The 26,916-nt window shown below is 46.8% G+C and overlaps 1 protein-coding gene across 1 annotated transcript in view; it reads left to right on the forward strand.

The window, feature by feature from the left end:
* Nucleotides 1-272: 272 nt before the first annotated feature.
* The window catches only part of PADI4 (peptidyl arginine deiminase 4), a 57,151-nt gene continuing 30,507 nt past the window's right edge, over nt 273-26,916 (forward strand). Inside the window, exons 1-3 of the mRNA XM_003279528.2 lie at nt 273-386; nt 23,720-23,900; nt 26,679-26,745. Of these exons, the coding sequence (XP_003279576.2) occupies nt 295-386; nt 23,720-23,900; nt 26,679-26,745 (340 nt within the window). The 5' untranslated portion in view covers nt 273-294. The remainder of the gene's footprint in view (nt 387-23,719; nt 23,901-26,678; nt 26,746-26,916) is intronic.

Here is a 26,916-nt window from a genome sequence, read left to right on the forward strand (position 1 = left end):
GACCCAACCCCTCTGCCCCACTCTCCACCCCAGGCTTTCTGAGCCATCCATCCTTCCCAGGAAACTGACAGAGCCACCCTGCCACTGGTACCAGCCAGCATTGACACCCATCTAGAGGTCCAAGGGGCAGCCCCAGGGCAGAGGAGATTTTGAGAGCCCACACCCCTGACCTGAGTGGGGAAGGGTGAGCCTCTGGGCCACAGACCGCAGGTGCTGACTCATGGCCTCAGCTGGGCGGTATAAAGGAACCAGCCGAGGGGCTTCCTACAGCCAGAGGGACGAGCTAGCCCGACGATGGCGCAGGGGACATTGATCCGTGTGGCCCCACAGCAGCCCACCCATGCCGTGTGTGTGCTGGGCACCTTGACTCAGCTTGACATCTGCAGGTAAGAGGGGGACCTTCTGGGGTTTTGCAGTCAGGTCAAGAGATGCTGGATGAGCCAGTTCTACTGAAACAGGAGCATGTGTTTGGCCCAGGCTCCAGGCTCCAGGCCCCAGCCTCCGCAGGCACTGCCAGGGGAGTAGCTGGAGAGAGAAGAGCCCAGCAGCCCTGGGAAGTGCCAGTCTCATGGCTGTGGGTTCTTTGCCATGTACAAGTGCAAATTCCCCAGGACCACACCACAGATAAATTATTATGGGGCAAACCAGGCCATCCATTTCCCTGTCTTCATCGAGGCAACAGAAGCTTACAGAGAGTCTGTGACTTGCTCCAGGTCACACAGCAAGTGTGCCCTGGAAGTAAGGTTAGCCCCTGGGCCTCCCGGTTCACAGCACAGTTTATTACCCCACATCTCTTAGCTAAGCCTCCCTCAGTGGGTGCATAATCGCATGGGTGGGGATGGCGAAACGGGGCTCTCTGGCGTGGCAGAGACTGAGGTAGGAAGCCTGGACCTGCTGCTGGCTACCAGGGAAGCCTCGGGCAACTGAGCCTCAGTTTCCTCATCTGTGAAATGGGGATAATACTCACATCATGGGCTGGTTATAGGAATTCAATGTGAAAAAATGCGCAAATGTTGGTTGAGTACTTAGCACAGTGGTGGGCCCATCCTTGGTAGTTTTTATTCACTCACTTAACAAATGCTGTGTGCCATGCCCTGTGGCAGGGTCTGGGTTAAACAAGAGAGTTGAGGAACGCTCTCAGGGAGTGTGCAGGGTCATTGTTGTTACTGTAGAACAGGAATTAAAAGAAATTAAAAAATGTGTAAGCAAAAACTCAGTTCTATGTTAAACAAAACAATTTTCCCAGAAAAAAAAAAAAAGAGCTGGAGTCCCTTGAAAATTAACTGCCTGTTTTTTTTGTGGCTAGTGAGCCTTCTTGCTCCTCTTTTTCCAGGCATTGTAAAGACCCTGTTTCTCCAGCTGTGCAGCTGCAAGGTCACTAGACAGATAAACTCAAGCTGTAAAACATGTTTTTCCTTAAAAAGTAAAAATAATATAATGCATGTCTCAATTAAATAACTGTCTTTGTTTCTCGCCTCTATAACATGCTTCCCCCTGCACAGATCTCCCCCTGCCCCATGAAATGCTTAAAGATAACTTAACTCTTTGTTCAGGGCTCAGTCTTTTTAAGTGTTAATCCGACTGAGCCAGTGCACCTAAGTAATAAATCCTCCTCCACCCCTCGGTCTCTCTGATTCCTAAATTATCCTGCAACAATTGCTGTTGTCAGGAATAGGAGTGGTTGCCCCTAGCTTCCCCATCCCAGGCTGGGCATCGGTGGCTCTAGAATGGTGCCCATAGGAGTGTCAGGGACATTTCTTTGAAAGTGTCACTTACTGCCTGAGCCCCAGCAGCCAGAGAACAGCAGGAAATGTCGGGATGGTCTCCCAGGGCCACATGGGGGAGTCAGGAGACCAAGAAGTTGGGGAGAAAAGGAAAAAGAAAATCACGTGACATCATTTGAGGCACCCCCAACTCCTCTGAGAATGGGTGTGGAGGAAATGACAGGGGCTGGAGCTAGCCCAGGGCATCTCCCAGCATGCCCAGGCTAGCCCTCTACCCAGCGTCCAGGAGTAGTAATCAAGATCACAAGTGCTTCCTCTGGCCCTAGAGAGGTGGGTGGACAGCTGGTCAGCACTGGGCAGAGAGGAAGGCACTGCCCATTTCTCCCAGAAAAGATGGGGACTCCGGAGTTCACAGGGGCCTCTAAATCCTTCTTTTCTCCTCCTTCAGCCACACATTGAGCCCTGTCACTCTATCCCCTGAACATCTCACACAACAATGGCTAATATTTACATCACACTTCCTGCATTCAACTCATTCAACGGCCTTGGGAGTCAGGTAATGTTGTTATTCCCATTTTACAGAAGAGGAAACGGAGGCTCCAAGAAGTTAAGTAACCCATCTCAAGCCACACAGCTAAGTACGGGAGCCAGGACTCGACCCAGGCAGCCTGACTCTAGGACCCTTCTGTCTCCCCATGGGTCTCCGTTCCAGATCTTCCTGTCACTTCTTATCTGTTCTTAACATAGCCCCAGACAGCGCCTCCCTCCCATCTCCTGAGCAGCCACCAGCCTCTTCCTGAACCACATAGGTGGGAGGGCCACTTCCCCCTCACCTCCACCCCACATATGCATACCTCCATAACTTGGCTCAAGCCATTCTCTCTGTCTCCAAAGTCAGGAACCCGGGAGGCAGAGGTTGCAGTGAGCCAAGATCAGGCTACTGCACTCCAGCCTGGGCGACAGAGTGAGACTCTGTCTCAAAAAAAAGAGGCAAAAACACCTACCAGAGGGTCACATAAATTAAAGGTGGCAAGCTGGGTGTGGTGGCTTATGCCTGTAATCCCAGCAGTTTGAGAGGCCAAGACGGGCAAATCACTTGAGGCCAGAATTTCAAGACCAGCCTGGACAACATGGGGAAACCCCATCTCTACTAAAAATACAAAAAAATTAGGCCAGGCGCAATGGCTCACACCTGTAATCCCAGCACTTTGGGAGGCTGAAGGGGGCGGATCACAAGGTCAGGAAATCGAGACCATCCTGGCCAACGTGGTGAAACCCCGTCTCTACTAAAAATACAAAAAATAGCCGGGCATGGTAGCGCACAGCTGTAGTCCCAGTTACTTAGGAGGCTGAGGCAGGAGAATCGCTTGAACCAAGGAGGCAGAGGCTGCAGTGAACCGAGATCGTGCCACTGAACTCCAGCCTGGGTGACATAGCAAGACTCCATCTCAAAAAAACAAAAAAAAAATTAGATGGGAATAGTGGCACACGCCTGTAATCCCAACTACTCAGGAGGCTGAGGCACAAGAGTCGCTTGAACCTGGGAGGTGGAGGTTGCAGTGAGGTAAGATTTAACCACTGCACTCCAGCAAGAGCAACAGAGTGAGACTGTGTCTCAAAAAAAAAAAAAAAAATTTAAAGGTGGCAAAGCCAGGACTGTCTGACCCTAAACCCACCCTGCTTACCAGCACACCCTGCCTCCAAATGCTGTGGAGTGGACCCCTCCCTGGGCACTGCTCCCTGTGGGCAGAGCTCATTCAGCTTCCAAAGGATTTGGTAAAAGCCTAGAAGGGGTGGGGGTCCAGGAGGTGCCAACTGCAAAGGCAGTGGGCATTCAGAAACTGCCATCTATGGTCTCTCTTCTTCCTCCCAGGGTCTCCTTCTTTTTTTTTTTTTTTTTTAGACAGAGTCTCGCTCTGTCCAGCCCAGGCTGGAGTGCAGTGGCGCGATCTTGGCTCACTGCAAGCTCTGCCTCCTGAGTTCACACCATTCTCCTGCCTCAGCCTCCCGAGTAGCTGGCACTACAGGCGCCTGCCACCATGCCCGGCTAATTCTTTTGTATTTTCAGTAGAGACAGGGTTTCACCGTGTTAGCCAGGATGGTCTCGATCTCCTGACCTCGTGATCCACCCACCTTGGCCTCCTAAAGTGCTGGGATTATGGGATTACAGGCTTGAGCCACTGCACCTGGCTGGGTCTCCTTCCGAATAGGAGACCATTTGGTATGATAGTGGGGAGCCTGGACAAGTCTGTTTGTATTTCTGAGCCTCGGTTTACCCATCTGTAAAATGGGAAAATTAACACCCCTTGCTGGGTTGTGGTGAAGATTAAATTATATAATGCACACCAAGTGTCTGGCAGAGGGGTCCCCTTTCCAATGCAAATCAAAGAAAATGACTAAGGTGAGTGTCAATCATTTTCAGTGGTTTATTTCCAAGGTTAAGGACGTGCCCAGGAAAAGAATACAGAAACAGGAAAAATCTGTAGTCCGTGCTTTTTCCTAAATGGGTCTGGGGACTTCAATATTTAAAGGGAAAAGAGTGGGTATCTGGCTGGGTGCGGTGGCTCACGCCTGTAATCCCAGCACTTCAGAAGGCCGAGGAGGGTGGATCACCTGAGGTCAGGAGTTTGAGACCAGCCTGGACAACATGGTGAAACCCCATCTCTACCAAAAATACAAAAATTAGCCAGGCGTGGCGGTGGACACCTGTAATCCCAGCTACTCAGGAAGCTGAGGCAAGAGAATCACTTGAACCCGGGGGGCGGAGGTTGCAGTGAGCCGAGATTGCACCATTGCACTCCAACCTGGGCAACAAGAGTGAAACTCCACCTCAAAAAAAAAAAAAAAAAAAAAAAAGTGGGTATTGGGGGAAAGAGGAAGAAAGAAAAAAAAGATGGGTAGATAAGAGGTAAGTGGTCGCATTCTTTTGAGTCTTTGATCAGCTTTCACTGAATACATTTTCCGTGTGAGGTGGGGAGAGGAATAGTCACTTATGCCTTGAGCTCAGTGAATCTATATTGTCACATAAGATAAACATAGAGCAAAGGAAGAAATCAGATATGCATTTGTTGCAGGTGAGCAGAGGGATAACTTTGATTTCTGATTTCTGTCCTTTGTTCCATGCCTGTGAAGATAAGCTATTAACTTACATTGTCAGGGTGAAATTCAACAGAACTGGTTCAGCGGAAAGATCTTAAGGCTCACGAGGAATTTCCTTGTCAGCAAATTGTGAGGGAGATATGTAACTTTTTTTTTTCTTTTAATCTTTGTAGCCATCTTATTTAGAAACAAAATGGGGCTGGGCACGGTAGCTCATGCCTGTAATCCCAGCACTTTGGGAGGTTGAGGTGGGCAGATCATGAGGTCAAGGGATCGAGACCATCCTGGCCAACATGGTGAAACCCCGTCTCTACTAAAAATACAAAAATTAGCTGGGCATGGTGGCGTGCGCCTGTAGTCCCAGCTACACGGGAGGGTAAGGCAGGAGAATCGCTTGAACCTGGGAGGCAGAGGTTGCAGTGAGCAGGGATGGCACCACTGCCCTCCAGCCTAGGTGACAGAGCAAGACTCTGCCTCAAAAAAAAAGAAAAAAAAAGAAACAAACAAACAATGAGGCCAGGCGTGGTAGCTCAGGCCTGTAATCCCAGCACTTTGGGAGGCTGAAGCGGGTGGATCACTTGAGGTCAGGAGTTCGAGACCAGCCTGGCCAACATAGTGAAAACCCATCTCTACTAAAAATACAAAAACTTAGCCAGGCGTGGTGGTGCCTGCCTGTAATCCCAGCTACTCGGGAGGCTGAGGCATGAGAATTGCTTGAACCTGGGAGGCAGAAGCTGCAGTCAGCTGAGATCATGCCAGTGTACTCCAGCCTGGGTGACAGACCAAGACCTTGTCAAAAAAAAAGGAAGGAAGGAAGGGAGGAAGGGAAGGAGGGAGGGAGGAAGGAAGGGAGGGAGGGAGGGAGGGAGGGAGGAAGGAAGGAAGGAAGGAAAGAAGGAAAGAAAGAAAGAAAGAAAATGGGAGGCAGATTTGCATGACCCAGTTCCCAGCTTGACTTTCCCTTTGGCTTAGTGAGTTTGGGGTCCTGAGATGTATTTTCCTTTGACAGCAGCGAGGACTACATGAGCCTCCATGTGTGAGAGTGGCAGACACTGAGTGCCACCCTCATGGGGGTGTTTGGTCAGGAGATGGCGGATGCTGGAGTTGGAGGAATGATGGAATGATGTCACTGTCTGGAGCTCAAGCTCCCAGTGCTGGCTGTATGGAGGGTATTGGAAGTTACAAGAAGATTCAGCTCTGGATGGTCTTATGATAACACACATGGGTCACATGCTTGAGGGAATGCACATACCTGGTGTGAACCCCCAGATGTTTATGAAAGTTCCTTGTTTAGGAGCTGAGAACATCTGGAACACAGCCAGAGGAAGCACACACATCTTAGAGTCGAATCCCAGTGGCCCAGTTCCCAGCTGGCCCTTACCTCTCTGAGCCTCAGTTTCCCCATCTAGCAGGGAGAGTGGCTATAAAGGTGCCAGACCCACTCGTTTGTGCCCTTCTCCCTTCCCCTCTTGAGGAAGCCACATGGGACAGAGGGGGCTCAGGCGGACCTAGCCCCTCCGTCCACCTGCTGTGCGCCCCTCGGCCTCCATTGTCTTTTGAGCCCCTTATTCATTTTCTTGGTGGACCAGACACATGGCGTGTCCCTCTCCTGTCCCCATCCTCTGACCACACTGCCCAGGCAGTTGGAAGGCCTGGCTTATCACTGAGGCTTTGAGAGAATGAAGGAAAACAACAGCACACAGAACCAAGAGAATGAGCCTCTGGGCTTTGGCAGAGAAACAAGGGCCTTGGTTAAGTTTTGGTCCAGCCAGGTAGGTCTATCGTAAATGGAGGCACCTGAGCAGAAAGGCACCGGAGCCACTGGGGCATCTCCTGGCCGGGAACTGCCCCCTGGGCTGAGCTGTCTGCTGCTTCATTTATTGTTATTATAGTAGCCGTCCCATACTGAGCAGCTACCACATGCTGGGCCCTCCAAACCCTGCAGCCACCCAGGAAGCATGTCGACGTGATTCCCATTTTACAGAGAAGGAAGCTGAGACCCAGGAAGGGCCAGTGGCTAGGCCAAGGTCACACAGCCTGTCAGAAGCAGCCCAAGCTCATTGCCTCTCTCACTCCCTTGAGGCTGCCTGCTGCTTCTGGCCTGGCCTGGGAGAGGTTTCCCGTGGGCAGCTGAACCACTCCAGCCCAGCTGGTCTGCAGGAGAGTATCTGATCCCAAACTGCTTCAAGCAGTTGGTGATGGCTGAGTGCAAAACCACAAGCACATGCTGTGCCCTGGCTGGCTGGTGTAGACAGACTGGCCTGCTGTGGTATGTGGTATGTTGGGAATTCATATGTTCCGTTCACACTGACCCTGACAATCTCCCCTAGGCCCAGGTCAGTGCCACCCAGGGTGATGACAACCCAGCCATCCCACTCCCCACCCCCGTCAGCATGGGAACCAGGCTGGGAGCAGGTGGAAAAGCCACCACCCGAGCTGAGGGGACAGGCAGGGACAGCCACAGCTTGAGTTTAGCAGATGTAGAATGATGTCGTTGTCAAGGAGAACTGGGGGGATTCCACAAGGGAACCCCAGATTTTCCACCTTGTCCTATCCACCTTGTCCCATCCACCTTTGTCCTCAGCACAAGGTCTGGTACACAGTGAGGGGTGAGTGAGTGTGTGGTGATTGATTGATTGAATGAATGAATGAAGGAATGAGTGTGTGTTTTAAGGGAAACTATGCCTGTCACGCAGGAGGTGCTATTTAATTGTTTTTTGAGTGAATGAAAGAAAGTTGAGAGCAGGAAGCGTGTCATTCCTCTTTGCATCCCCTATAATGCCTGGGACGTACTTGACACTCAGTTATTATGAAATCTTTTTTTGCAACAAGAGAGGGCGGAGGATAAAAGGGAAAGAGAGAAAAATTGAGAGGGAGATGGAGAGAAAGAGAACATACTTAAAAACATTCCACCATCCTGACATCAGCCACTACCATCCCTTACAATGCAGGAGCCCCTACATGCCAGGCCACTGGGACATGGTTTTTGCTTCCATGACCCTTCAGGAAGGACCCCCCCACCCGCCACCCCCTGGGTCCTTTGGTCAAAGACTGCAGTGTTAGTTCAACAGGAGAGGGAGGAGGGGAGCAGCAAGTAAAAGAAAACTGTCTAAAAATTGGTGCCTGCTGTGACCCACACCCTTTTCTCATACCTTCCCTTGTAGCCCTGGGAAAGAGGAATTCTTCCTTTCCATTTTGGAGAAAATTCTGGGATCCTACACTGGGTTCCCATTCAGGGGCTTTTCCCCCAACCCCCAGTCCCCACCCACAGTGACCTCACAGCCTCCCAGGGCTACCCCTATCACTTGGACCTGGCTGCCTTCCTGACCCACAGCTCTGCCCTGACCCCTCCTCTCTCGGCCCCTATCCACAGGGTGCCTCTACCCAGATGGCCCAGCGAAAACAAAACCAGCCTGGCTCCCTGCCTTTTCCTCCTCTTGATGAGGAGGCTGCCACCCCCATCTTCCCATTTATGTCAATAACACTCCTAGCTGTACACAGTGGTTCACGCCTGTAATCCCAACACTTTGGGAGGCCAAGGTGCGCTGATCACATGAGGCCAGAAGTTCGAGACAAGCCTGGCCAACATGGCAAAACCCCGTCTCTATTAAAAATACAAAAATTAGCTGGGCATGGTGGTACACATCTGTAGTCTCAGCTACTAGGGAGGCTGAGGCAGGAGAATCATTTGAACCTGTGAGGTGGAGGCTGCTGTGAGCTGAGAGCACACTACTGCACTCCAGCCCGGGTGACAGAGCAAGACTCTGTCTCACAAATAAATAAATAGCCGGGCACGGTGACTCACACCTGTAATCCCAGCACTTTGGGAGGCCGAGGGGGCCAGATCACGAGGTCAGGAGATCGAGACCATTCTGGCTAACACAGTGAAACCCCGTCTCTACTAAAAATACAAAAAAATTAGCCAGGTGTGGTGGTGGGCACCTGTAGTCCCAGCTACTCAGGAGGCTGAGGCAGGAGAATGGCGTGAACCCGGGAGGTAGAACTTGCGGTGAGCCAAGATCGTGCCACTGCACTCCAGCCTGGGCAACAGAGCGAGACTCTGTCTCAAAAAAAAAAAATTAAAATAAATAAATAAATAAATAAAATAACACCCCTGCCCAATAACAACCCCCCCCCCAACCCGTCTCCCCGACCCCACACCCAGCATCTGTCTGTGGCTGCATTTCAGCTGGGCATTCAGCAGAAGCTGTGGGACTGCATGACTGGGGCAGAGCCTCAATGTGCTCATCTGTAAAATGGGAAGAGGGATACCTGCCTCACAGTAGCAAGACCTCATAGTGCTGCCATGAATGTTCAGCTGATGAGACAATGTGTGTAGAATGCCAGGCTCACAGTAGCTCTCAACAGATACCAGCGTATGCATTTTCTCCAGCCTCAGTTTCTTCATTTGTAGAAGGGGAACTGCAATAGCACCTATGTCGCAGAGTTGTCATGGAGATACCTGTAGAGACGGAGTTTAGCCATGTTGCCCAGGCCGGTCTCAAACTTCTGGACTCAAGCAATCCACCTGCCTCAGCTTCCCAAAGTGCTTGGGTTACAGGCATGAGCCACTGTGCCTGGCTGTGTGTATGGCTTTTCTGCATAAGAAAATAGCAATAACAATGCATGCCACAGACATAATGCCTTTTTTTTTTTTTTGAGATGGAGTCTTGCTCTTGTCGCCTAGACTGGAGTGCAATGGTGAGATCTTGGCTCACTGCAACCTCCACTTCCCAGGTTCAAGCGATTCTCCTGCCTCAGCCTCCTGAGTGGCTGGGATTACAGACACCCGCCACCACACCTGGCCAAATTTTTTGTATTTTTAGTAGAGACAGGGTTTCACCATGTTGGCCAGGCTGTTCTCAATCTCCTGACCTCAGGTGATCCACCCTCCTCGGCCTCCCAAAGTGTTGGGATTACAGGTGTGAGTCACTGTGCCTGGCCATCATAATGCTTTATTTATTCTGTCCTGTGCATCATGGCATGGTTCCCTCAGATTCCACTCAAAAATCAGGGTAATTCAACAAACTCGTATTAGCATCTTCTTTGGCAGTGGTTCTCACACTTGAGTATGTATCAAAAGCATCTGGAGAGTGTGTTAAAACACAGATTGCTGCTGTGCCTGTAATCCCAGCACTTTGGGAGGCCAAGGTAGGAGGATCGCTTGAGGCCAGGAGTTCGAGACAAGCCTGGGCAACATACTGAGACTCTCATCTCTATAAAAATGTTTTTTACATTAGCTGGATGTAGTAGTGTGTGTCTGTAGTCCCAGCTACTCAGGAGGCTGAGGCAGGAGGATTGCTTGAGCCCAGGAGTTCAAGTCTGCCATGATCTATGATTGTGCCTCTGCACTCCAGCAAGACCTCCTCTCAGAAAAACCAAAACAAACAAAAAACACACACTTCTGGGCCCCACTCCTAGAGTTTCCAACTCAGTAGGACTGAGTGGAGCCCAAGAATCTGCATTTTTAACAAATTCCCCGGTGAGGCAGATGCTGCTGTTCCGAAGACCACACTTTGGGAAGTATTGGTCTTTAGGAAGTGCTGGATGCTGGGCACAGCAGGGTGGCACCAATGCAGAGAAAGAGGTAGCCGTGATGTGGCAGGAATGGCACCAGGCTGGGCTGCAAGAGGACCCACACCTGCCATTATCAGCCAGCACCCAGACACGTCACTTTGCCTCTCTGAACCTGTTTTCTCACCTGTAAAAGAATAACAATGGCTCACTCACAGGATGATTGTGAAAACAAAGGTTAATGGCCACACAGAGAAAGGTGAGTAGCTTGTCATCTGCTGCAGGCATGCGAACGCCAACTCAGGCAACAGTGTCAGGACGGGAGAAGGTGCCAAGACCGAAATGTCACTGAGGATGACAGAAATTCTAAATGTCAAACTCCCAAACGGAGGCGGGGAGAATAACCTGACTGCTGAGTGTGACTTAATGTCTTGATCAGACTTCCCCGTGACTTTGAGCTCTGAATAAACATTTTTATATTTTCACCTTTTGCCATTCATATGCACACAAGGCGAAAATTGGCATGCTGATCTTTTCTTTTTTTTTTTTTTTGAGATGGAGTCTCGCTCTATCGCCCAGGCTGGAGTGCAGTGGTGTGATCTTGGCTCACTGCAAACTCCGCCTCCCGGGTTCATGCCATTCTCTTGTCTCAGCCTCCCGAGTAGCTGGGACTACAGGCACCTGCCACAACGCCCGGCTAATATTTTTGTATTTTTAGTAGAGATGGGGTTTCACTGTGTTAGCCAAGATGGTCTCGATCTCCAGACCTCATGATTCACCTGCCTTGGCCTCCCAAAGTGCTGGGATTACAGGCGGGAGCCACCGCGCCCAGATTTTTTTTTTTTCTTTTTGTGGAGACAGGGTCTCGATATTTTGCCCAGGCTGGTCGAAAGCAGTCCTCCCACCTCAGCCTCCCAAAATGCTGGGATTACAGGCGTGAGCCATCGTGCCTGGCCAGCATACTAACTTTTTAAAAAATCTACTACCACATGCCCCTTGCTTTTTCTTTTTTCTTATGAAGATGCTGATTTTGGTTCAAGTGTTTTTTTGATTGCCTGCCACTTTTCCAGACCTCAGCCATCATATCACTCAAGAGTACAGGGTTTTATCCAGGATCAAGAGAGAGACAAACAGAGGCGTGGCGTGGTGGCTCATGTCTGTAATCCCAGCACTTTGGGAGGCCAAGATGGGAGGATCCCTTGAGCCCAGGAGTTCGAGACCAGCCTGGAGATAAGGAGACTCCATCTCTACAAACAATAATTATTTTAAAATTAGCCAGGGGTGATGGCATGTACCTGTGGTCCCAGCTACTCAGGAGGCTGAGGTGGAAGGGTCACTTCAGCCTGGGAGGTTGAGTTGCAGTGCACTGTGATTGTGCCACTGCAGTCTAGCCTGCGTGAAAGAATGAGACCCCATCTCTTAAAAAAAGAGAGACAGAGACATTCAAAGACAGAGGGTGTATTAGTTTCCTATTTGTTAAAAGAAACACAAGACAAATTAAATTTAACAGCTTAGTGGAGCAAAGAACCATTAGTGAATCAGGCAGCCCCCTCTACCCAAACCAGAATAGGTTCAGAAAGACTCAGGAGCTGCCACATGGTTGAACAATATTTATGGACAGAAAAATGAAAGTGACCCACAGAACACAGAAGTGAGGCTCAGAAACAGCTGGATTGACTACAGCTCGGCATCTGCCTCATTTGAACATGGTTTCAACAGTTGGCTGCCTGAGATCAGCCAAAACAGTGCTTGGTATAAAAGTAGGTCACAGGCTGTTTACACCTCCAGGTAGGTTACAGTTTACTATGTACAAAGAAACCTTTCAGCCGAACTTAAAATACCTAAGGAGGCAGCTGTGGGGTAAACTTAATATAACACATTGCTGCTGTAACAAATCACTACAAACTTAGTGACTTCAAACAGCACAAATTTATTACCTTCCAGTTTGCAAGATCAGAAGTCCAAAAAATGAATCTTTCTTGGCTAAAATCAAGGTGTCGGCAGGGCTGCATTCCTTCTGGAGGCTCCAAGGAAGAACCCATTCCTTGCAGCTTCTAGAGGCGCCCGCATTCCTTGGCTTGTGGCCCCTTCCAGCAACAGCATCACTCTGATCTCTGCTGCCATAATCACAGTTTCCCTGACTCAGACTCTCCTTCCTCCCTCTTATAAAGACCTTTTTTTTTAAATTTTTTTCTTTGGTTTTTTTTTTTTTTTTTTTTTTTTTTGAGACGCAGTCTTGCCATGTTGCCCAGGCTGGAGGGCAGTGGCGCGATATTGGCTCACTGCAAGCTCTGCCTCCCAGGTTCACGCCATTTTCCTGCCTCAGCCTCCCGAGTAGCTGGGACTACAGGCACTTGCCACCATGCCCAGCTAATTTTTCTTTTTTTTTTTGTATTTTTAGTAGAGACAAGGTTTCACCGTGTTAGCCAGGATGGTCTCGATCTCCTGACCTCATGATCCGCCTGCCTCGGCCTCCCAAAGTGCTGGGATTACTAGCATGAGCCACCGCGCCCAGCCTTAAAGACCTTTGTATTACTGGAAAGTGATCCCAATCCAGACCCCAAGAGAGGGTTCTTGAATTTTGCCCAAGAAAGAATTCAAGGGGAATCCATAAAGTGAAAGCAAGTTTATTAAGAACGCAAAGGAATAAAAGAATGGCTACTCCATAGACAGAGCAGTCCCAAAGGCTGCTGGTTGCCCATTTTTATGGTTATTTCTTGATTATATGCTAAACAAGGGGTGGATTATTCATGAGTTTTCAGGGTAAAGGGTGGGCAATTCCCTGAACTGAGGGTTCCTCCACTTTTTAGACCATATAGGGTAACTTCCAAGCGTTGCCATAGTATCCGTAAACTGTCATGATGCTGGTGGGAGTGTCTTTTAGCATGCTAATATATTATAATTCGTGTGTAACGAGCAGTGAGGACGACCAGAGGTCACTCTCGTCATCATCTTGGTTTTGGTGGGGTTTGGCCAGCTTCTTTACTGTCACCTGTTTTATCAGCAAGGTCTTTATGACCTGTATCTTGTGCTGATCTCCTATCTCATCCTGTGACTTAGAATGCCTAACTTACTGGGAATGCAGTCCAGCAGATCGCAGCCTTATTTTACGCAACCCCTATACAAGATGGAATTGCTCTGGTTCAAATGCCTCTGACACTTGTGGTTACACTGGGCCCATCTGGCTAATGTGGCCCATCTGGCTAGGATAATCTCCCCATCTCAAGATCGTTAACCTAATCACATTTGCAAGTTTCCTTTTCTGTGTAAGGTAACATATTCACAGGTTTGGGGGCCTAGGGTGTGGTCATCTTTGGGAGACCATTGTTCTGCCTGCCACAGAGGGCTGATCTCATTTTGAGGAAGAAATTCCTTTTGGTTGGAGTGATAAAGGGAGGATTCAGTGGCAAAGAACCCACTGAGATGGGCCTTCAGGGCTGGATTGGATTCTGCAAGAAGGATGTGGGAAGGGAGAGCCCTCCAGATGAGGAGCAGGTGAGAAGCAAAGCCCGGGAGATGAGAAGGTGGGGGGCAGGTGCAGGGAACTGTGGGCCATTCAGTCTGACCATAGCACAGGGAGAGCAGCACGGGGGACCAGTGGGGGCCAGGCCAGGGCCCACCCTCACTCTCTTTATGAAGCAGAGATCCAATATACCTAACTCTTGAGTTTGGGAAAGTGACTTCACCTCTCTGTGCCTCAGTTTCCTCATCTGTAAAATGAACAGTACCCGCCTTACAGGCTGGTGGTGAGAACCAAATTAGTTAATGTGTGGAAAGAATGTGACCAGTGCCTGGAGCAGAGTAAATTGCCTGTAAGTAATTGCTGTCATTTAAGAATGTGAGCCGGGTGCGGTGGCTCATGCTTGTAATCCCAGCACTTTGGGAGGCCAAGGCGGGCGGATCACGAGGTCAGGAGATCGAGACCATGGTGAAACCCCATCTGTACTAAAAATACAAAAAATTAGCCGGGCGTGGTGGTGGGCGCCTGTAGTCCCAGCTACTCGGAGAGGCTGAGGCAGGAGAATGGCATGAACCTGGGAGGCGGAGCTTGCAGTGAGCCGAGATTGAGCCACTGCACTCCAGCCTGGGCGACAGAGTGAGACTGCGTCTCAAAAAAAAAAAAAGAATGTGAAATTGACTTCGTGAGGGTAGAATGAGAGCCCAAGCCAGGGTGGGCAGGAGATGGAATGAAATCTCCTCTTCTGTCTACTTCAGAGCTCTTAGGTTCTTCAAAGGCTATGCCAAATTCCATCTCCTGAAGGATCAACATCAGAATGCTAGTGATTGTCTTGTAAATCAATTAAAATGACCAAGACGAGTCTCAATGATTTTAGGAGGTTTATTTGCCAAAGTTAAGGACACGTGTCTGGGAGGCAGGTCTATGCCCTTCTCTAAAGATGATTTTGAGGCCTTGGATATTTAAAGGAGAAAGGGCAGATATTGGAAGAAGAGGAAGAAATTTTTTTAATGTGTGGGTGGGTAAGAGACAAACAGTTGCATCCTTTTGAGTCTTTGATCAGCCTTTCACTGAAAACACAATTTTCATGTGAGGCAAGGTAGAGGAATAGTCACTTATGCATTCATCTAGCTCAGTGAATCTGCATTTTTACATAAGATAACATAAATATAGTGGAGAGGAAGCAATTAGATATGCATTTGTCTCAGGGGAGCAGAGGGATGACTTTGAGTTCTCTCCTTTGTCCTGTACCTGTAAAGATAAGCTCTGTCCTTTGCCCTGTACCTGTAAAGATAAGCTATCAGCTGGGCGTGGTGGCTCATGCCTGTAATCCCAACACTTTGGGAGGCCAAGGTGGGTGGATCACCTGAGGTCAGGAGTTTGAGACCAACCTGACCAATATGGTGAAACCGTATCTCTACTAAAAATACAAAAAATTAGCCAGGAGTGGTGGCATGTACCTGTAGTCCCAGCTACTTGGGAGGCTGAGACAGGAGAATTGCTTGAACCTGGGAGGCAGAGGCTGCAGTGAGCTGAGATTGCGCCACTGCACTCCTGCCTGGGTGACAGAGTGAGACTGCATCTCAAAAAAAAAAAAAAAAAAAAGATAAGCTATAAATGTACAATTGCTAGGGAGAAATTCAACAGAACTGTTTTAGGGTAAAGATCTTTGGGGCCCACAAGGAATTTCCTTGTGGGCCAATTGTGAGGGAAGTATGTAGCTTTTTATCTTTATAGTTATTTTATTTATGAACCATGAGAGGCAGGTTTGAGGGACCCAGTTCCCAGGACTCTTCCCTTTGGCTTAGTGAGTTTGGGGTCCTAAGATGTATTTTCCTTTCACAGTCTGTAAGTGGTAAGATTCATTTTCTTCTAGGCAATTTATGTCTTCTTCCCTCCTTTCCTTCTTTCTTTCCTTCTTCTTTCTCTTTTTCACTCTTTCTCCCCTTCTCCCCATCCCACTCCTTCTTTCTTCTGATATACTGTATTAGCTATCTATGCTGTGTAACAAACTGTCCCAAAACTTAGTGGCTCAAAATGATAACATTTATTATATCATAATTTCTATAGGTCAGCAATCCAGTATGGTTTAGCTGGGTTCTGTGCTCCAAGGTTTCAAGATATTGGTAGAGCCGTAGTCATGCTAAGGCTCGATCAGGGAAGGTGCCACTTCCAAGCCCACTCATATGGCTGTTGGTAGGATTCAGGGCCTTGCAGGGTGTTGGGACCTCAGTTCCTCCCTGGCTGTTGGCTGGAAGCCTCCCTCAGTTTCCTGCCATGTTGACCTCTCCATAGCTCACAAAATGGCAGCTTGCTTCATCAAGGCGAGCAAGCTAAGAAGGCAAGAGACAGGCAGACAGAGAGACAGAGACAGACAGAATTCTACTGTAACCTTATGACAGAAGTGATATTCCAGCACTTTTACCATTTTCCATTGGTTAGAAGGAAGTCAGTAGGTCCAGCCCATACTCAAAGGGAGAGAATTACACAAGGGCATGAACAGCAGAGATGGGAATTACTGGGGACCATTTTAGAAGTCTGTCCACCATATACTTTTCCTGTATTTTCCTAATTCTTTATAATGAATACATATAACTCTTAATATAGAGACAAATATTCAATACAAAATAAAAATAGAAAATGTAATCCTAGGCCAGGTACTGTGATTCATGCCTGTAATCCCAGCACTTTGGGAGGCCAAGGCAGCAGATCACTTGAGTCTAGGGGTTCAAGATTAGCCTGCATGACATGGCAAAACCCCATCTCTACAAAAATACCAAAATTAGCTGGGTGTGGTGGTGCACGCCTGTAGTCCTGGCTACTTGGGAGGCTGAGATGAGAGGCTAGCTTAAGCCCAGGAGGCAGAGGTTGCAGTGAGCTGAGATCACACCACTACACTCCAGCCTGGGCAACAGAGTGAGACCTCACCTCAAAAAACAAACAAACAAACAACAACAACCAAAAAAACCACACGTAATCCTAAGTGTTTCTGTGACCTTATATGGAAGGAGTTCTGCCTCTCTAGGGAGTCTCCACTGTGAATCCACTATAATTTATTAGCTATTCTTTTGTGGGTATTTAGACCATGTTTCATTGTTCACATTACAGAAAGGGCTGCTCTGAACTTTCTTGAACATGTCTCCTAGTGAACATATGAAAGAGATTCTCCAGAGTGTCTGCCTAGGAATCGAATTGCTGGGTTTGGTGTTGGCTAATAACACCAAGTTGGGTTTTTTTTTGCAAAATGGTTAACTTCACACTCCAGTAAGCAGTGTGTTAGAGTTTCTGCTGAATCGTATCATCTATAGTGTTATTTTTCACCAGTTGAGTGGGTATAAAACCCTATTTCTTTATGGTCTTCACCTTTTCATTCTCTTACTTGTTAGTAAGGTGAAGTGCCTCTTCATGTTTTCATGTTGATTTGCCTAAGTTCTTTAAATAGTCTGCATGCTAAGCCTTTGTTGGTTTTATGTTGTGAATATATTCTCCTTAGATTGTGCTTGTCTTTTTACTTTATATTGTCTTTCAATTAACAGATTTTGTTTTCTTTTTTAATTTTTAAATTGATGTTAATTTTTTAAAAAATAGAAACAGGGTCTCACTATGTTGCCCCGGCTGGTGTTGAACTCCTGGCTCAAGTGATCTTCCCACCTTGCCCTCCCAAAGCACTGGAATTACAGGCATGAGCCACCACACCTGGCCAATTTATTTACATCTAGTTGAATTTTTTTATCTTTTCCTTCAGGTTTACTGGTTTTGTGTCTTGTTTCAGAGAAAGCATAAATATGTTATCCTGTATCCTCTTTTAGAGATTCAAAGTTCTGACTTTCACATTTAAGTCTTTATCTCCCTCCAGCTGATTTTTGTGTATAGTGTGAGGCTGGGATCAATTTAATTATTTTTCCAATTTAGTATCTTCTATATGAATTAGCAATTGCTCCAGCAACTTTTATGATATAGTCTCTACTACCTCCAGCCATCTGCAAGCCTATTTCTGTCATAGATCAAGTTGTATCTCCTTTAAGTTTTATCCTTCCTTTGTCTTGGCCTGAGCCATTAAAACCCCATCTGAAGTTCCATGGCTTTATAGGAAGTCTTATACCTGGTTGAGAAAGTGCCTCACCTTTTACTACTTTTCTTTACAAGTACCTTGACCAACTTATTTCCTGGATTTCTCATGTAGATTTAAAAATCAACTTGTCAAGTTCCATGAGAAACCCTAAAATTCCATTGAATATATAAATCCATTGGACAGAATTCATACCTTTACGGCAATAAGCCTTCCTAACCATATACATAGTATTTCTATTTCTTTGGATCTTCTCTAATAGCTTTCAATAAAGTTTGAATATTTTCTTCATAAAAATCTTACACATTTTGCTAGATTTATCTTAGGTGCTTTACAGTATTTTTTCCTTTTGTAAATTATATCTGTTTTTTAAAAATTGTTTTCTTCTTGAAGAAATGGTTTGCTAGAAAAAAAGAAAAATATTTGTTTCCTATTTATTGCTGATGTATAGAAATGTAATTTATTTTTTCCTCTTTGTTAGTCACCTTATTAAAGTTTTGTCTTTTTATTTATTTTTAATTTTTAAAAAAGTTTAATTCACTCTTTTGGGGTTTGCAGACAACTGTATTTTCTGTCAATATTGGCAGTTTTTTTCTTACTTTTCACTCTTTATATCTTTTACTTTATGTCTTTTTTTTCTCTTGCTGCAGTGGTTAGAATCATCCACACAATGTCAAAAAGATGTGAGGGTGAGTATCCTTACCACGTTCCTGATTTTTTTTTTTTTTTTCTTTAAACAGAGTTTCACTCTGTTACCCAGGCTGGAGTGCAATGGCACAATCTTGGCTCACTGCAACCTCTGCCTCCTGGGTTCAAATGATTCTCATGCCTCAGCCTCCCCAGTAGCTGAGATTACAGACGTGCACTACCCAGTTAATTTTTGTACTTTTAGTAGAGACAGGGTTTCGCCATGTTGGCCAGGCTAGTCTCCAACTCCCGACCTCATGGGATCTGCTTACCTTAGCTTCCCAAAGTTCTAGGATTACAGGCATGAGCCACTGCACCCAGCCCCATGTTTCTGACTTTAGAGGGAAGGTTTTCACATTTTCCCTGTTAAACAGGACGTTCTCTGTGGGTCTTTTGTTAACCTTTTATCAACTACCTACAGAAAAAAAAAAAAATCTGCTTTATCCTCAGTAATGTTTCTTTTGCTTTCCTAATATTTTTTCTCTTGATCCATGTTGCCAGAGATTTGTCAGTTTTATTGATCTATTCTAAGAACCAACTTTTGGCTTTATTGATTGTTTTATTATTTCACAGATTTCTTCCAACTTTATCTTGGGACTTTACATTACATTTTCTTTTTCTATTAATTTTCAGCTTTTACTTTCTTTTTGAAAAATATAAACATTTAAGGCATAAAGTATCACTCTGACATCTCCCCAAAAGTTTTGAAAATAGTATTTTAGTTATTGCTCAGTCCTAAGTATTATTACTTACTTTCCATTATTAATTGTCCTTTGACTTGTGAGTTATTGAGATGTCTGGTTTTAAATTTCCAAATGTATGGGGCTTTTACAAACATACTTTATACTAGTGACTTCTAACTTAGTTACATTATGATCAAAGAATCTGCTGCCCATATATTACCTCTCCTTTAATGTTTGTCACACTGTTGTTGACTTGCTTTATGGCCAATTACATAGTCACTTTTTGAAATGACCCATGACGCATGTGTGCTTTGCTTGGGAAAATGTATATTTGCTAGTTGTGGGATACACAATTCTATATATATCCACTAAATCAAGTTTGTTAATTATGTTAGCAAAATCTGTATCATTACTAAATTTTTATCTGCTTAATCTATTGTTAATTGAGAAAGAAGAGTTGAAATCTTCGACTCTGATGGTGGTTTTGTCAACTTCTTTTCCCTATGAATGTATTTCTAATAATGTTTGCTTTATATGCTTTTTTTTTTTTTTTTTTTTTTTTGAGACACAGTCTTACCCTCTCACCCTGTCACCCAGGCTGGAGTACAGTGGTGCAATATTGGCTCACTGCAACCTCTGCCTCCCAGGCTCAAGTGATCTTCCCACCTCTGCCTCCTGAGTAGCTAGGATTACAGGTGCATGCCACAATGCCTGGCTAATTATTTTGTATTTTTTGTAGAGATGGGGTTTTACCATATTGCTCAGGCTGGTCTTGAACTCCTGGGCTCAGGCGATCTGCCCACCTCGGCCTCCCAACGTGTTGGTATTACAGGCATGAGCCACCATGCCCAGCCTTGCTTTATATATGTTGAGGCTGTTATTAGATGCATACAAGTTTAGAATATCTCCCAGGTAAGTTAAACTGTATATCATTAGGTTGCAGTCCTCTCTATTGATACCAATGTGTTTTGTCTAATCATTTATTCTTTTGATATTAATATATCCATCCCAGCTCTCTTTGGGTTAGCATTTGCTTAATGTATCTTTTTTCCTTTTTAAAAAAATTTCAACTTTTCTGGATCTTTATATTTTAGATGTGTTTCTTGTAAACAGTATATTACTGGATTTTGTTTATTTATTGAAAACTCTATTTTAACTGGCAATACTAATCCTGTTATATTTATTTTGATTATTTACATTTTTTTTTTTGAGATGGAGTCTCACTTTGTCACCCAGGTTGGAGTACAGTGGTGTGATTTCAGCTTACTTCAACCTCTGCCTCTCGGGTTCAAGCAATTCTCCTGCCTCAGCCTCCCAAGTGGCTGAGATTACAGGCACGTACCACCATGCCCAGCTAATTTTTGTATTTTTTTTTAGTAGAGACTGGGTTTTGCCACGTTGGCCAGGCTGGTCTCAAACTCCTAACTTCAAGTGATCCTCTCACCTCAGCCTCCCAAAGTGCTGGGATTACAAGTGATTATTTACATATTTGGATTTGTTCTTACCAATCTTTTATTTTTATTTGTCCAATTTCTCCCTATGTGGCCTTTTACTCTTTCCTTGCTTTTTTGGAAGGCAGTTCTCCTATTCATTTTCTTATTATTGCATTTTTCCCATGTGTAGAAATTTATAAATGCTATTTCTATTATTTTGGTGAATATCTTTATTTATTTTATTTCTTAAAGACAGGTTCTTACTCTGTTGCCCAGGGTGGAGTGCAGATGTTGTGGAGTGCAGAATCATGGTTCACTGTATCCTTGACCTCCTGGACTCAACTTATCCTCCTTCCTCAGCATTTTGAGTATCCATGACTACGGGCACAAGCCACCATGCCCAGCTAATTGTTTTATTTTTTGTAGAGACAGGATCTCCCTATGTTGCCCAGGCTGGTCTGAAACTCCTGGGTGCAAATGATCCTCCTGCCTTGGCCTCCCAAAGCGCTGGGATTATAGGCATGAGCCACCATGCTCGGCCAAATACCTTTAAAAGTATAGGCACATAAAAGTTTAGGCCAGGCACAGTGGCTCACGCTTGTAATCCCAGCACTTTGGAAGACCAAGGCAGAGGGATCGCTTGAGGCCAGGAGTTTGAGGCCAGCCTGGGTAACATAGCAAGACTCTGTCTCTACAGACAATTTTAAAAATTCGCTGGGTGTAGCATGCACCTGTAGTCCCTGCTGCTTGGGAGGCTGAGACAGGAGGATCACTTGAGCATAGGAGGTCAAGGCTGCAGTGAGCTGTGATCACATCACTGTACTCTACCCTGGGTGACAGAGGGAGATCCTGTCTCAAAAATAAATAAATAAGTTTGACTTTAAAAATTTAGAGTTAAACAATATCTTAATTCCCCTTTTAAGCAAGGACCTCAAAATACTTCAACCCTCTCATCCTCCTGCCAAATTACATTCTGCCTTTTTTATCCCACGGTTTTTATGACCTTTTTGTATACAATGTTGGTTTAGATTTACCAAAATATTTACCATTTTATTTGTTCACCAGTCTTTGTTGCACTTCAGACCATTCTTATGACATCAGATACCTCCATCCTAAACTATGCTTTCAGAAATTGCCTTGGTGAAAGTCTGATTTTAAAACATCAGTCTTTGTTCATCCAAAAACATCTTTATTAAGATATTTTTTGGACGACTGCACAATTTTAGGTTAACAGTTACAATTGACCCTTGAATAACATTGTGGATAGGACTGCTGACCCCCAGTGTCCTTGAAAATCTGTGTGTACAGGAGGCTGAGGCAGGAGAATGGCGTGAACCTGGGAGGCGGAGCTTGCAGTGAGCCGAGATCGAGCTCACTGCACTCCAACCTGGGTGACAGAGTGAGACTCTGTCTCAAAAAAAAAAAAAAAAGAAAAGAAAAGAAAAGAAAAGAAAAGAAAACAAAATCTGTGTATAACTTTGACTCTCCAAAACTTAACTACTAATAGACTACTGTTGATGGGAGGCTTACTAGTAACATAAACAGTCGATTAACAGATATTTTGTATGTTACATGTATTATATACTGTGGTCTTACAACAAGGTAAGCTAAAGAAAAGAAACTCATAAGGAAGAGAAAATATATTTACTGTTCATTAAGTGGAAGTGGATCATCATAAGGGTCTTCAGCCTCGTCTTCATGTTGAGTAGGCTGAGGAGGAAGAGGGGCTGGTCTTGCTGTCTCAGGGGTGGCAGAGGAGGGAGGAAATCAGAGTAGAAGTGGACTCACACAGTTGAAACCTGTGCTGTTCAAGGGTCAACTATTTTCCCAAAACACTATAAAGAGATGACACAACTGTTTTTTGGATGTCACTGTTGTTGACAAGTCTGCTTCCAATCGAATTGTTATTTCCTCCTAGATAATCTAACTTTCCTTTCCGAATGCCTTTAAGATCCTCTCTTCATCTTTGATGTTCTTCACTTTGACCACTGTGTATGTGCATGTGTGTGTATGTTTGTGTGCACGTGGAGAAGGCTAATCCTGGGAGATTTACCTTATTTCTCATGAGCTCAGCAATGCTTTAAAAAGTATATTTTCAGAGTACCTGGTCTGCCACAATTCCAGAAGCAGAAGTCTATGATGCTTTCTACATGCACAATCCTGTGTGTGCACAGTGGCATGGTGGAAACCTCTGGGTGCACACACCCCTCCATGCCTACATCCTTGTATGTGGGAGCCTTTAGTGTGCACATCCCTCTGCTATTTTTCTAGCTCAAATGCAAACCCTTCAGGTCAGGGGATTCGCTTTCTGTCGCTCTCATTCCCTCCTGACAACCTTACAGTACTTACTCCCCACGGTCAGAGTAAGCACTGGCTGCTGTCCGGTTTTTACAACTGTTGGGAAAAGGAGTGTATTAGTCAGGGTTCTACAGAGGGACAGAATAATCGGATGTGTGTGTGAGAGAGAGAGAGTTTATTAGGGAGAACTGGCTCACTCGATCACAAGGCAAAGTCCCATGATCTGCAAGCTGGGGAAGAGAGAAGCTGGCAGTGGCTCAGTCTGAATTTGAAAGCCTCAAACCAAGGAAGCCGACAATGCAGGCTTCAGTCTGTGGCCAAAGGCCTGACAGCCCCTAGCAAGCCACTGGAGCAAGTCCCAGAGTCCAAAGGCCAATGAACCTGGAGTCTAGTGTCTAAGGGCAGGAGGAGCGGGAGGAAGCATCCAGCATGGGAGAAAGAAGGCAGCCAGAAGCCCCAGCAAGCAAGGTGATCCCACCTCTTCCACCTGTTTTGGTTGTAGCCATGCTGGCAGCCGACTAGACGGTGCCCACCCACACTGAGGGTGGGTCTTTCTCTCCCAGTCCCCTGACTCAAATGCCAACCTCCTCTGGCAACATCCTCACAGATACCTCCAGAAACAATACTTTGCATCTTTCAGTCCAAACAATCCGACACCTAATGTTAACCATCACAAGGAGAAAGGCTGGGAGAGCCATGGCCGGCCCAGCCCCTCCTCACTGCATCCGCTGCTTTCCCATGTGTCTTGTCCACAGCTCTGCCCCTGAGGACTGCACGTCCTTCAGCATCAACGCCTCCCCAGGGGTGGTCGTGGATATTGCCCACAGCCCTCCAGCCAAGAAGAATTCCACAGGTTCCTCCACATGGCCCCTGGACCCTGGGGTAGAGGTGACCCTGACAATGAAAGCGGCCAGTGGTAGCACAGGCGACCAGAAGGTGAGTGTCATAGCTGTGGGGTGGCAGTGTGGGTGGACTTCAGCAGGGCAGCCACTCACACTCTGTCCTGCCATGATCCACAGCACCAACCTGGCAGAGCCTCTTGCCCTGTGGAAGAGCTCGTGATGGCTTCTTCAGCCATAGTGTCCTTGGGGATATTAATATACGGCTACCAGGGGTTCATGGAGGTCAGGGTTTAGATTAAACTCTATTCAGCAAATCTTTAGTTAGTATCTAACACATGCCAGACACTGCTAGACACTGCCAGGCACTGGGAATCCAGAAATGAGTAACACAGCTGAGGGTGCAGCCCTCATGGGGCTTACAACCTATGAATGGTGGCATCAGAGAATCTACTGGTAAACAAACAATTGCAAATGATGCTGAGTTCTATGGAGGCCACAGACAGGTAGCCCCAAGGGACACTGGTCCATGCTCCTGGATCGGTTTCCTGTGTCTGGTATAGAAAATCACCATGGTGGCCAGGCACTGTGGCTCACACCTATAATCCCAGCACTTTGGAAGGCTGAGGCGGGTGGATCACCTGAGGTCAGGAGTTTGAGACCAGCCTGGCCAACATAGTGAAACCCTATCTCTACTAAAAATACAAAAATTAGCTGGGCGTAGTGGCGAGCGCCTGTAATCCCAGCTACTCAGGAGTCTGAGGCAGAAGAATCACTTGAACCCAGGAGGGGGAGGTTGCAGTGAGCCAAGATCGTGCCACTGCACTCCAGCCTGGTGAAAGAAACTCCGTTTCAAAAAAAGAAAAGAAAGAAAATCACCATGGTTTGCTTAAAACAACCGAAAGGTATCCTCTTACTGTTCTGGGGTTCGCAAGTCTGAGGTCAAGGTGCCAGCGGGGCCAGATTTTTCTGGAGGCTCCAGGGGAGAATAATTATTTGCCTCTTCCAGCTTCTGGGGGCCGTCAGCAGTCTGACTTGTGGCTGTATCACTCCAGTCTGCTTCCATGGTCACATCGCCTCTGCCCCTTCTCTGTGGAATCCCCCTCTGCCTCTCTCATAAGGGCACTTGCCATGGGATTTGGGGCCCAACTGGATGGTCCAGGGTGATCTCCTCATCTCAAGATCCTTTTTTTTTTTTTTTTTTGTGACAGAGTCTGTCACCCAGGCTGGACTGCAGTGGCGCAATCTCAACTCACTGCAACCTCCGCCTCCTGGGTTCAAACGATTCTCCTGCCTCAGCCTCCCAAGTAGCTGGGATTGCCGGCACTCACCACCACACCCAGCTAATTTTTGTATTTTCTTTAGTAGAGACGGGGTTTCGCCATGTTGGTCAGGCTGGTCTCAAACTCCTGACTTGAAGTGATCCGCTCACCTCGGACTCCCAAAGTGCTAGGATTACAGGTGTGAGCCACCGCGTCTGGTCTCAAGATCCTCAACTTAGATCTGCAAATACTTTTTTTTCCAAATGAAATCACATCGACAAGTTCCAGGGATTAGGATATAGATGTATCTTTTTGGGGGACCACCATTCCACCTACCACACCCCCTTTGCCTGTAGATGGGCTCAACAGGACCCTCTGGGGTTCCCACAGATCTCTGGGCCAATAGCCACTTGTTCCCAGCAGAACCAGCCAAGCAGGCTTCTCTCTGGGGGGAACACAGCGCTTGACTATCCAGGCAGGCTGAGGAAGGGGTGGTCAGGGAAGGCTTCCTGAAAGAAGCAGCAAGCTGAAGGAAGACACAAACTACCCACCTAAAAGCAGGAGAGAGGAGAGAGCTTGATGCAGAGGGGCAGCTTATGTGCACTCTCTGGATGAGAAAAGGGTGAGACACATGTTGGGGAAACTGAGGAAGTTCTGTATGGCAAGAAAGGTAGAGCAGGAGGTGAAGGAGTCAGTTTGAAGAGTTTGGTATCAGGGATCTCATTTTCTGTGAACAACAGGAAGCCAACAAAAAGTTTTCAGCCAGCGGCTAACAAGACAGCATTTGTACTTTAGAAAGATCCCACTGGCTGTGGCCTAGCAAGTAGACGGATCTAAGGAGTGGGTGGGAGGCAGGGAGACCAGACAGAAGGCTGACACCGTGGTCCAGGCAGAGGCCATAATTGCCGTGGCGTTTTCCTGGATTTCCACTGTCTACAGGACAGGTGCGAGCACCTCCATATGGCCCCTCAGGATCCTCTTCCTCTGGTGGCAGCGCTTTGGCTCTGCTTTGGAAACTCCCCACTGCCATTTTGCTTGGATGTGTCAACCCAGATGCTCCACCCTCCTCTGGCCAATCCGAGGTGTTCTCCTAGGATTTCCGAACCTTGGGCACGGCAGATTGGTGTTTTCTCATCTCTTCCTGAAAAAACCTCCACCCACTCAAAGCTCCTGCTCCCCAGATCCCCCAGGACCCGGCCTTTCCAGGGTCTGGTTCTTCAGGTCTTTCCTTGATCCCTTCTGCTTGCCAGAGTCAGTTCTGTGGCTTATGATCAGCTCTCTCCTTCTAGCGCCTCTTCTGCCCCATCTCCAGCTGCTGGGCCCCTACTCCCTTTCCCAAATCTACCTCAAATCACACTCCTTCACAAACGACCCTGCCAGGCAGAGTGTCTCCATTGCTGGGCCCCCACAGGACGCTCTTCTGTAGCACCAGTCATTCAAGCTTTTTGCTTTCCCTCCATTCCCATCGGATGGGGCCACTCCTTACAGGCTAGGACCAGTTCTTGCCCATCTTTGTCTCCCCAGTGCCCTACCCTGAGCTGGCACATAGCAGGAGTCCAGTGCGTGTTTGTTGAATGACTAAGAGAAGTCATTAGTGATCTGCTCTCCCATAGGTTCAGATTTCATACTACGGACCCAAGACTCCACCAGTCAAAGCTCTACTCTACCTCACCGGGGTGGGTAAGTGACAACCAGGATCCTAGAGTGCCGTCTCATCCCCTACCCACCTCCTAATCCCTGCAGGATGTCTCTGTAGGAGAAACCAGACCTGGAGCTTATTTTAGACTAAGCAGAGAAAAAGCATAGTTTCTAGCCAGTCAGACATCTGGGAGTTCAGAAATATTCCATCCC

Source organism: Nomascus leucogenys, chromosome 24 (assembly GCF_006542625.1).
Source record: "Nomascus leucogenys isolate Asia chromosome 24, Asia_NLE_v1, whole genome shotgun sequence".
NCBI lineage: Eukaryota > Metazoa > Chordata > Mammalia > Primates > Hylobatidae > Nomascus > Nomascus leucogenys.